The 12,845-nt window shown below is 40.9% G+C and overlaps 1 protein-coding gene across 1 annotated transcript; it reads left to right on the top strand.

Annotated features, from left to right (window-relative positions):
• The first annotated feature begins 10,233 nt into the window (after positions 1–10,233).
• On the top strand, positions 10,234–11,166 carry LOC141134294 (olfactory receptor 5V1-like). The gene has a single exon (XM_073623870.1). It carries the CDS (start codon positions 10,234–10,236, stop codon positions 11,164–11,166), a length of 933 nt encoding a protein of 310 aa, XP_073479971.1.
• The last annotated feature ends 1,679 nt before the right edge of the window (positions 11,167–12,845 follow it).

Raw genomic sequence — 12,845 nt, 5'->3', positions numbered from 1 at the left:
GTAGTTTTAAATGAGTTTTTTCCTTCAAAATGTCATTTTGCTGTCAGACTGTTCTAAACACAGGAAACATGCGCCCCTTTACAGGCATACTATAGACACCCCCCAGGTACGAAATTTCTGGTTCTTCCTCCGGCGTTCTCGTCCAGCATCTCCTCCGCGGCGTCTTCTATCTTCTTCTCCTCGGGCCGCTCTGCACCCATGGCATGGGGGGAGGCTCCCGCTCTTCTCTTCTTCTTCATCTTCTTCTCTTCTTCTTTTCTTCTATTCTTCATTTTCTTCTCCGGGCCGCTCCTCACACATGCTAGCATGGCGGGAGGCTCCCGCTGTGTGACGGTGCTCCTCGTCTGACAGTTCTTAAATAATGGGGGGCGGGGCCACCCGGTGACCCCGCCCCCCTCTGACGCACGGTGACTTGACGGGACTTCCCTGTGACGTCACGGGGAATGCCACAGGGAAGTCCCGTCATGTCCCGTGCGTCAGAGGGGGGCGGGGTCACCAGGTGGCCCCGCCCCCCGTTATTTAAGAACTGTCAGACGAGGAGCGCCGTCACACAGCGGGAGCCTCCCTTCATGCCAGCATGGATGCGGAGCGGCCCGGAGAAGAAAATGAAGAAGAGAAGAAGAGAAAAAGAGAAGAAGATGAAGAAGAAGAGAAGAGCGGGAGCCTCCCCCATGCCATGGGTGCGGAGCGGCCCGAGGAGAAGAAGATAGAAGACGCCGCGGAGGAGATGCTGGACGAGAACGCCGGAGGAAGAACCAGAAGAGCCAGAAGAACCAGAAGAACCAGAAGATGAAGGAAGATAGAAGAAAGAAGAAGTATTTAAATAAAGGAATTGTCAAAAACTGTCTCTTGTCATTTTTAACATTTTTGACAGTTTTTTAGTGAAATGGTAGGCCCTTACCATTTCACACAGGGGGGGCTGGGATCTGGGGGTCCCCTTGTTAAAGGGGGCTTCCAGATTCCGATAAGCCCCCCACCCGCAGACCCCCACAACCACCGGCCAGGGTTGTGGGGATGAGGCCCTTGTCCTCATCAACATGGGGACAAGGTGTTTTGGGGGGCTACCCCAAAGCACCCTCCCAATGTTGAGGGCATGTGGCCTGGTACGGGTCAGGAGGGGGGGGGGTCGCACTCTCGTCCCCCCCTCTTTTCCTGCGGCCTGCCAGGTTGCGTGCTCGGATAAGGGTCTGGTATAGATTTTTGGGGGGACCCCACGCTGTTTTTTTTTTTTTTTTTTGGCGCGGGGTTCCCCTTAAAATCCATACCAGACCTGAAGGGTCTGGTATGGAATTTAGGGGGAACCCCACGTCATTTTTTTTTTTAAATTTTGGCCGGGGTTCCCCTTAATATCCATACCAGACCTGAAGGGCCTGGTATGGAATTTAGGGGGACTCCCACGTCATTTTTTTTTTTTAATTTTGGTTCGGGGTTCCCCTTTGGGGAATTCCCATGCCGTTTTTATCAATGAACTTCTATGTGTATTGTCGGCAATGCAATAGCCGCGGGTAGTTTTAAATGAGTTTTTTCCTTCAAAATGTCATTTTGCTGTCAGACTGTTCTAAACACAGGAAACATGCGCCCCTTTACAGGCATACTATAGACACCCCCCAGGTACGAAATTTCTGGTTCTTCCTCCGGCGTTCTCGTCCAGCATCTCCTCCGCGGCGTCTTCTATCTTCTTCTCCTCGGGCCGCTCTGCACCCATGGCATGGGGGGAGGCTCCCGCTCTTCTCTTCTTCTTCATCTTCTTCTCTTCTTCTTTTCTTCTATTCTTCATTTTCTTCTCCGGGCCGCTCCTCACACATGCTAGCATGGCGGGAGGCTCCCGCTGTGTGACGGTGCTCCTCGTCTGACAGTTCTTAAATAATGGGGGGCGGGGCCACCCGGTGACCCCGCCCCCCTCTGACGCACGGTGACTTGACGGGACTTCCCTGTGACGTCACGGGGAATGCCACAGGGAAGTCCCGTCATGTCCCGTGCGTCAGAGGGGGGCGGGGTCACCAGGTGGCCCCGCCCCCCGTTATTTAAGAACTGTCAGACGAGGAGCGCCGTCACACAGCGGGAGCCTCCCTTCATGCCAGCATGGATGCGGAGCGGCCCGGAGAAGAAAATGAAGAAGAGAAGAAGAGAAAAAGAGAAGAAGATGAAGAAGAAGAGAAGAGCGGGAGCCTCCCCCATGCCATGGGTGCGGAGCGGCCCGAGGAGAAGAAGATAGAAGACGCCGCGGAGGAGATGCTGGACGAGAACGCCGGAGGAAGAACCAGAAGAGCCAGAAGAACCAGAAGAACCAGAAGATGAAGGAAGATAGAAGAAAGAAGAAGTATTTAAATAAAGGAATTGTCAAAAACTGTCTCTTGTCATTTTTAACATTTTTGACAGTTTTTTAGTGAAATGGTAGGCCCTTACCATTTCACACAGGGGGGGCTGGGATCTGGGGGTCCCCTTGTTAAAGGGGGCTTCCAGATTCCGATAAGCCCCCCACCCGCAGACCCCCACAACCACCGGCCAGGGTTGTGGGGATGAGGCCCTTGTCCTCATCAACATGGGGACAAGGTGTTTTGGGGGGCTACCCCAAAGCACCCTCCCAATGTTGAGGGCATGTGGCCTGGTACGGGTCAGGAGGGGGGGGGTCGCACTCTCGTCCCCCCCTCTTTTCCTGCGGCCTGCCAGGTTGCGTGCTCGGATAAGGGTCTGGTATAGATTTTTGGGGGGACCCCACGCTGTTTTTTTTTTTTTTTTTTGGCGCGGGGTTCCCCTTAAAATCCATACCAGACCTGAAGGGTCTGGTATGGAATTTAGGGGGAACCCCACGTCATTTTTTTTTTTAAATTTTGGCCGGGGTTCCCCTTAATATCCATACCAGACCTGAAGGGCCTGGTATGGAATTTAGGGGGACTCCCACGTCATTTTTTTTTTTTAATTTTGGTTCGGGGTTCCCCTTTGGGGAATTCCCATGCCGTTTTTATCAATGAACTTCTATGTGTATTGTCGGCAATGCAATAGCCGCGGGTAGTTTTAAATGAGTTTTTTCCTTCAAAATGTCATTTTGCTGTCAGACTGTTCTAAACACAGGAAACATGCGCCCCTTTACAGGCATACTATAGACACCCCCCAGGTACGAAATTTAAAGGGATATTACACTTTTATTGTTTGACTTTAAGCATTATTAAAATCACTGCTCCTGAAAAAACGGCCGTTTTTAAAACTTTTTTTGCATTGATCCATGTCCCCTGGGGCAGGACCCGGGTCCCCAAACACTTTTTATGACAATAACTTGCATATTAGCCTTTAAAATTAGCACTTTTGATTATTCATGTTCGTGTCCCATAGACTTTAACGGTGTTCGCGTGTTCGAACGAACTTTTTTCCTGTTCGCATGTTCTGGTGCGAACCGAACAGGGGGGTGTTCGGCTCATCCCTACTGTTCGCATGTTCTGGTGCGAACCGAACAGGGGGGTGTTCGGCTCATCCCTATTGGTTGGACTGGTGGACTACAACAACATATGGATGAAAAAAAAAAAACTGATGTGCTGAACAAGCACACTGTCTAGGCATATGAAGTCGTAAAGTGCACAGTATGTTAAAGCAAACTTTCTTGTAGTTTTTCATGGAGTACTAACCCCCCCATGAGGTTTTTATTGCTGGTGCTATCCCCATTGAGAGGATTTACCCTCGCTATTTGATTTGAGGACCAATAGGATATCTTCAATTGGGGACAGCTTTTAAAATGATAATTTCTCCTACTTTTGAAATGCAGGAAGGAAAATTATACTCATTTGGACACAGACAGCAAAAAATAAAAAATAAAAAAATAAAAATGGCTTTAGATATATTTTAATTTTCAATTTTTACTGGAATATATGTTATATTTTTACCTCTATCTCTATTTATCCCTTAGGTATTACTATGGAGTTTGAATTATAATACTGTTACAGGTTCCAATTTGTTACCTCTTTGTGTTTGCTCTTATTTGTGAATAAATTGTTTATTGTATCTTCAGTTCTCTGCTCTCTATTCTAGTCTCAATGGAACAGCTTATCTCTAGATCCCAGCAGGTAGCTTGTCTGAGGTTTTTTTTTTTTTTTGAAGGTGGTTTGCTGACCTCTAGTTTTGGGACGTTAACAGGGAAACACAAGCACTGGATGCTTATTCAAAATGATAATTGTTGAGGGGCTTCATAGTTATCAGGGGAGTGCTCTTGGGAACACACTAATTTTCTTGTTATTTGTCTGCAATCAGTCTCTTAGGGTAAGTGAGGATATAAAAGAGATGGTTAATTACAGGTAATACAGGTTACAGGTAATACATTACAGGCAGACAGAAAAGATCAGATAACCAAATTACCAGTGAAAACAAAACATCTTTATAGCTTACTGATTAATGGATTAACAGATATTGTAAGTTGAAATACGATATTTTAATGGATCAGTTATAACTATGAAAATAGATTTGTAACAATTGTTTTAACATTGGCATTTTTTCTGATTTTTTTTTCCCGTATATTATTAGATATATTTTTTCTTTTTTTTTTTTCTTTTTTTTTAACATTTTTTTTAGTTTAGAGACAGATATTTACATTAGATGGCATGGTACATTTGTTTTTGTATTTTATCTTTTATTTTTTAATTATGTTCTTCATTTAGGGATACATCTTTACACTAGATGGCATGGTATATTTGTATATTTTATTATTCAGTAATTTTTTTCTTAATTTAGTGATACACCTTTACATTGGATGGCATGGTATATTTGTTTGTGTATTTTACTTTTTATTTACTTTCTTAATTTAGGGATACATATTTACATTGGATGGCATGATATATTAGTTTGTGTATTTTATTTTTTAATTATTATTATTATTATTATTATTATACGAGATTTATATAGCGCCAACAGTTTACTCAGCGCTTTACAATGTATAAGGGGGACAACACAATTACAGTACAGTTCAATACAAAAGGAGGGCCCTGCTCGTAGAGCTTACATTCTAAAGGGAGGGGGTGGTGGTACAAAAGGTAATAGCTGCAAAGAATGATTTGATGGGGGTGGCTCAGGGACAGTTATGTGGGTGTGGGATAGGCTTCCCTGAATAAATGAGTTTTCAGGGATCTCCTAAAGGTGGACAGGGTAGGGGCTTAGTTTAGGGGCACATGTTTATATTAGTTAGCATGGTGTATTTGTTTGCATCTTTACATTGGATGGCATGGTATATTGGTGTATTTTTTTATTTAGTATTTTTTTTTTTTCTTATTTTAGGGACACATCTTTACATTAGATGGCATGGTATACTTGTTTGTGTATTTTATTTTTTATTTGATAAATTTCTTTCTTATTTTAGGGCTACATCTTTACATTGGATGGAACGGTATATTTGTTTGTGTATTTTGAATTTTTTTTTTTCACCCAATGTATTGAGAGAAGATTGTCAACCGTTATGGTAAATTAGCCTCACTGTACACAGTACAGCTGAACTATGTACAATGCATGGATATTTAGAGATTCCCCAAGATGCATTTTTGCATTTTTTTTTTACTACCCTCTTTATTTTTCTTCACATTAATTCACTAATGTTCAGTACACAATATATCTTGCATAGGAGCAAGGCAATTCTTTTTTTTTTTATATATTTTATATCTGAAAAACTTGAAAACCTTCATTTCTCTAGATTTACTAATTTATCTCATGTATATATCATCCAAACTTAAGATAGTTTTTGTTTCCTGCTCTTCTTATAAAGCATCACAATTATAGCTAGGCAGGAGTTTGTGGTATTTTAAGGACCAAAGTTCTTAGGATCCAAACAGTATCAGACAGATGTGAAATGATTAATGCATCCTCAAAAAAATCAAGGGTTACATAATTAAAAACATAGTACAAAAACCAAGTTTAAAGGTTGATACCGAATTAGGCTACAGCTTGTCCATGGCAGTAGCAAGATACACTATATTACCAAAAGTATTGGGACACCTGCCTTTAGACGCACTAGAACTTTAATGGCATCCCAGTCTTAGCCCAATAAAGTCAGGGCTCTGTGCAGTCCAGTCAAGTTCCTACACCCCAAACTTGGCCATCCATGTCTTGAACCTTGCTTTGTGCACTGGTCCAAATTATTTGGTGGAGGGGAGATTTTGGTGTGGGTTTGTTTTTCAGGGCTTTGGCTTGGCCCCTTAGTTACAGTGAAGGGAACTCCTAAGGCAGGGGTAGGCAACCTTGGCCCTCCAGCTGTGGTGAAACTACAAATCCCATCATGCCTCTGCCTCTAGGAGTCATGCCTGTGATTGTTAGGGACTTGCAATGTCTCAATGTTTCAAAACAGCTGAAGGGCCGAGGTTTCCTACATCTGTCCTAAGGCGTCAGCAAAACAAGACATTTTGGACAATTTCATGCTCCCAACTTTGTGGGAACAGTTTGGGGATGGCCCCTTCCTGTTCCAACATGACTGAGCACCAGTGCACAAAGCAAGGTCCATAAAGGCATGGATGAGCGAGTTTGGGGTGGAGGAACTTGACTGGCCTGCACAGAGTCCTGACCTCAACCCTGCTAGAACATCTTTGGGATGAATTAGAGTGGAGACTGCGAGCCAGGCCTTCTTGTCCAACATCAGTGCCTGACCTCACAAATGCCCTTCTGGAAGAATGGTCAAACATTCCCATAGACACACACTCCTAAACCTTGTGGACACCCTTCCCAGAAGAGTTGAAGCTGTTATAGCTGCAAAGGGTGGGCCAACTCAATATTGAACCCTACAGATTAAGACTAGTTCATGTGCATGTAAAGGCAAGTGTTCCAACACTGTTGGTAATATAGAATAGATATCATTTCTTTTATATCAGAAGCAATGCATGGTCATTACTTCAAAAAACAATACTGCAACAGAGGGTCCAGTGTTAACGCAGTAGCATGAAAAGATATGGGAGCACTTATAGCCAGAGTTAATCTAGCACCTCAAAAGAGAATACCTTGTTCCCATATTGACCTTGAATTATGAGCGGCCCAAAGAACTTTCCATTTGCAGATCCCTGCCCCAAACACTCCCTAGAACCATGGGGCTTGAAGGTATTTAATCCATGGGATCCACACTTTTTCAAATCTGGCTTGTTCATTTCTGATGACGCTGGTCAGTTTTTCATTGACATTGACCCTGGAGAGTTTATGTTTTACTAAAGCAACATTAACCACTGGAGATTTCCATGCTCGTGCTATTGTCATTTTAGCTGGTAAAAAAAAAAAAAAGAAGAAATATGGGTTTGGAGATGTCTGGGGATCCAAGAAAGCCCACAAATAGTGTTGTTTTAGGGGTTTAAGGGATATTGTGTGATGTCACTGTTTAGACCAGATTGAATATTCTGATCCAAAACTGCTGGATCTTCGGGCAGGACTACCAGACATGGAACATATCACCCTCGCTTCCACACCCTCTGAAGAAATGGGATGAAGTGCTGAGGTACAGTCTAGCCAGCCTCTCTAGAACAAGGTACCATCTGGACAACAGTTCACTTCCACTAGTGAAGTATTGAGTATGCTCCCATACTTTCTCCTCTACAGTCTCCCATACATCCTCCTCTACTCGAACAAAATCTGTTTTACCATCTAACAATATTATTATTATTACTTTACAATGATACATATCACACTCCCCCTTATTGCTAAAGTAATCATAGAGTAGTCATCAGCAACGTTGTCAACCACTTGTGGACCGGGGCATTTTTTTACTTTTTCTTATTTTATTTTTTGCACACATGTTAAAATCTGCATTTCTTTATTTTTTTTTCTAGAAATTACTGTAAACCCCACAAAAAGTGTATGTTTAGAAAAGTAGAGACCCTGAAGAAATCAACTGGTGGTAGTTTGTATTTATCAAACACATGTTTTTAGAGAGAAATACACTAAAATGAATTTTAGTGTAAACAAACACAATATCATAGCCAATTTTTGGTGAAATATAAAAGATCGGGTTGCGTTGAGTAAATACCAAACGTATCAAGTCTTAAAATTGTGTACGCCCGTAGAATCGCAAAAAATTGTACCAATCCCATACAAGCCTATCCCACAATAGTTATTACCTTTTGTATCTCTTGACCCTCCATCTTAGATTGTAAGCTCTAATGAGCAGGGCCCTCTGATTCCTTCTATTAAACTGCATTACAAATGCACTGTCTGCCTTTATGTTGTAAAGTGTGCTGCGCAAACTGTTGGCGCTATATAAATTCTGTGTAATAATAATACCAAAAAATCCTCCTTAGGCAACAACTTAAAAGCCTTTAAAGGTCATTGGTTTAGAGTTAACCATGACCTATGAGCCTAGAATTATTGCTCTCACTCCAACATTCGAAATGATACCTCATGTGTGGTACAACTGTTCTCTTTATAGGAATATTGGCAGGTCTATTAGACCCCCAATGTCTCCCTTGTCCTCCAATGCAACTGTTCCATCACAGATCATGATGGAATAGCTCCATCCTTAGCTTCACTAGCGGAGGAATGACAGCTATGACCCCGGAAATGATATAATACACATTGTTGCAGGAGAGATCATGGAATGGATGTTCCCCAAGTTCCTCCTGCTGTAAAGAGGGAAGTTGTTTCATGCAGTTCCAGGTTTCCCAGTGGGATGGGAGAGCTCGGGAACCACCACAGGTGCCACCGGTGGGGGATAGAATGCGCCTTTCAGAGCCATGTAAAAATGAACGGGAGCTTTAGAGCTGCCTGATCAGAAAGCCCTTCACTGGCTCTTAAAGCTGCCATCAAGCTCACTCCTTCAGCAGCTGTGAGCTTAATTTAACTTATAAAGGGGAAAAAAACTACGCTAATATAACAATAAAAATTAAAAATGAATCACTAAAATCAAAATCTAATAAGCAGCAGCTCAATGTGAGATACACACAAGAAAGCATAGGAAAAAAGAAGCCGCGCTAATAAAATCCAAAATAGTTGATTGTAGAAATGGAGACCATCTCTCAATAGCAAAAAATGTGGAATAGTAATCATCAATTCTTCTAGAATTCACACCACAGTGAGTTCATTCAATAAGTGTGCCACCACCTTAAGAAAAACTCACTTACCAGATGGTAAGCAAAACCAGGCATGTGGCTATAGTCCAGCCAAGGCCTTTGCTTGCACGGAAGATCGTAGGGATAAGCTCTGGATGGATGGTTGCACAGATAAATTCAACACCGATGACACCGCTCAATCCAGGACCATTAATTCAGCATCTCACTCAGCATTAACCCGGAAAGAGAGAACTACCATAGTGTAATATTGTCTAATGGATATTTATTAGTAAAAACAAGTATTGCACTTACATAGTAGAAGTTTAAAAATCGCGCATAAAATACACAGAGCCAGCCGGCTGGAAACAAACTCCCGTCCTCCTAGGGAGACAGCATTGTGACGTCAGCACGTATCCTCCTCCAGATGCGTTTCGTCATATGTGACCTTGTCAATGGGGAACGTTCATTCGTTGAATGAACTCACTGTGGTGTGAATATTAGAAGAATTGATGATTACTATTTCACATTTTTTGCTATAAAGATGGTCTTCGTTTCTACAATCAGCTATTTTGGACTTTATTAGTGCGGCTTCTTTTTTCCTAAGCTTGATTTAACTACTTGTCTACTTGGTAGACAAGTGGTTAAAGATCTAAAATACATTATAGTTTATGTCTTTTACTTTACATGTTTTTAAGTATCTGAATTTCAACTGGAATTGGTCCCAGTTTCAGCAAATGTCAGACTTGGAGAAGGTGAAGCAGCACAAGTAGCCAATCAGCTGTGTTAAAAAGGAGCATGCTGATAGGAGGAGAAAGCACAGTGATAGAGAGCTGAGATCACCAGTCTGCTACTTCTCCTGTCACTGTCCAGTCACAAAGTGAGGGAGGCACAATACCTATAAGTTTTAATAAAGTGTAGATAATAAAAATCAGGTTTCCTGACCTCCTGGGGCAGGGCACTGCTGTGTGGCATAGCTAAGTAAATCTCAGGACTGCCTGGACAAAAATACAAATGCTTCAGAAATTAAGGCAGCTCCCTTTTAGGTATTTCACCTTTGTTTGTATGGAGTTCATTTTTTTGGGGGGGGGGGGTGGGGGCAAAACAAACTATATTTATCTGGAATTTTACTACTTTCATGGCTTAAAAGGTCCAATTTATATCAAATTACATTAATGTTTATTATAATGCTAACACATATTAATTCATTATTTTCTAGATTAGGAGCAAATATGAACATTTTATCATGTGTGGTGAAAATCAGACCATAGTGACAGAATTCGTCCTCCTTGGCTTTCAGAACACTTATAAGAGTAAGGTTGTTGTATTTGGCTTAATACTATTAGTACACATATGTGCAGTCCTTGGGAACCTGTTAATTGTTTTGCTGGTATCTTCCAGTTATATCCTCCACCGTCCAATGTATTTATTCCTCTCAAACCTTGCCTTGGCAGACCTCATTGTTTCCACCAGCATAGTGCCCAACATGTTGTGCATTGTTTGGCTGGATGGGCACACCATGACTATAAACGGTTGCCTCATCCAATATTTCTCTGTGTTTGTATCAACCTACGCCCAGTGCTGTCTCCTCATGATGATGTCCTTTGACCGATATTTGGCGATTTGCTTACCATTACGTTACTCTTCTATAATGAGCTTAAGCTTTTCTTTACGTTTGAGTCTTTGGTCTTGGATAGTAGGGATTATTCTAATAAAAGTTGAAGTTATTCTGATATACCAGCTTCAGTTCTGTACCTCCAACATCATTGACCATTTCTTTTGTGATTTTGCTCCTCTACTGGCTCTTTCCTCTGTAGATGTCTCTACATTGCATTGGCTTGATTATTCATTTAACATTTTTGTTATCTTCCTTCCCTTTCTCTGTATCACTCTGTCCTACAGCTGTATCTTCTTTGTGATCTTCAACATTTCATCTCTGAATGGGAAGAAGAAAGCCTTTTCAACCTGCAGTTCTCATTTAATAGTTGTTTGTACATACTATGGGAGTCTGATTGCAGTTTACATGTCACCTCCCGATGCAAGTTCAATGTACAAAAACAAATTCAGGTCTCTTGTTTTCCTCCTGCTCACTCCTTTCACTAACCCTATAATCTACAGCCTAAGAAATAGAGAAATCAAAAACACACTCTTGCAATTTTTTTACAAAGATATTAAGTAAGAACAGAGCCAAAACAAGTCTTAGTTGCAAAAATACCCATACCTGACCCTGATTCACCATTCAATGTATTGCTCTGGTAAGAAAAAGAAAATCAGGTCTACGCTGGTGCTTTTCAATGAGATCTTCCCACAAAAGAGCTCATTATTCCAAATAGGAAAGTTCCAACTTATACAGCCTAAGAAATAATGAAAGCAAGGACACATTCATGCTGGTTTTTAGGAAGAGACAAAACAAAAATGTGAGCCAAATCTTTTCTAAGAGTGGTAAAAATCTACCCACTAGATGTACTGGTCTGGTGAGGAATGAAAATCAGGTGTATGTTGGTGCTTTTCAATGAGAACCGCCAACAAAAGTGCTCATTATTCCAAATTATAAAGTTCCAACTTATGGAGTCTAAGAAATTAAAGACTATTTTTCACAAAAGACGCAAAACAAGAATTTTTTTGTTAAACAGTAGCCAAAATCTACCTATACCTGACCCTGAATTCCCCATTAGATGTATTGCTCTGGTAAGGAAAGAAAATCAGGTTTACACTGGTGCTTTTCAATAAGAATCTCAAAAGTTCTCATTATTACAAAGAGGAAAGTGCCAACTTATACAGCCTAAGAAATAAAGAAATCAAGGATACACTCTTGCTAATTTTTATGAAGAGATGAAGCAAAAATTGAGCCAACATTTTTCTTTATTTTTTTTCTTTAAGAGTGGTCAAAATCTAACCATACCTGACCTTGAATCCCCACTAAATGTAATGTTCTGGTGAGGAATGGAAATAAGGTCTATGTTTATGCTTTTCCATATGAACCTCCAACAAAAGTGCTCATTATTCATATAAGAAAGGTCCACCTTATACAGCCTAAGAAATAAAGAAATAAAGAACACACTCTTGCTAATTTTTACGAAGAGTTGAAGCAGAAATTGAGCTAAAATCTTTATTTTTTATTTTTTTTAGAGTTGCCAAAATCTACTAATACCTGACCTTGATTTCTAACCACATGTAATGGTGAAGAAAATAAATCAGGTCTATCTTGGTGCTTTGTAATGAGAACATCCATTAGAAGTGCTCATTATTCTAAATAGGAAAGTTCCCATTTCCATCTTGGACTTTTTGTGCATCAAAGCCAAATCTTTCAATACTGGCTGAAAATAGTAAACATTTTGCTTCACCATTGCCTGAGATGCATAGTACATCACAACTGCTCCTGGTACTGGCAAGAAGGAGCAAATGTTGGTTTGTCTATCATTTTTGGGGAGACATCCTTAAAAAGAGGAAATAATTGTCCCAGAATAAATCTACTTCATAACTTCTGGTCCAAAAACAAAAGATTACCACAAACTGTTATCAAAACACATGAGGAAACAGATTTAGTAGCAATCAATTTTAGTAGCTACCAAAAGCCATACAATTTAAAATTGAATTATTCAAACATCTCAAAATCAGACATATCTGTTGCTTGCTTTTTCAAACATCTAAGTTTTTTTTTTTTAAATTGGTATCTTGATGTCCCAATGACTGTGATTTAACCATTATTTATTATTATTATTATTATTATTATAATACAGGATTTATATAGAGCCAACAGCTCACGTAGCACTTTACAACATGAGGGCAGACAGTACAATTACAATATAATTCAATACAGGAGGAATCAGAGGGCCCTGCTCGTTAGAGCTTACAATC

The sequence above is a fragment of the Aquarana catesbeiana genome, linkage group LG03, assembly GCF_042186555.1.
Source record: "Aquarana catesbeiana isolate 2022-GZ linkage group LG03, ASM4218655v1, whole genome shotgun sequence".
In the NCBI taxonomy this organism is placed as follows: Eukaryota; Metazoa; Chordata; class Amphibia; order Anura; family Ranidae; genus Aquarana; species Aquarana catesbeiana.
This window is presented reverse-complemented; position numbering and strand designations above follow the sequence as displayed.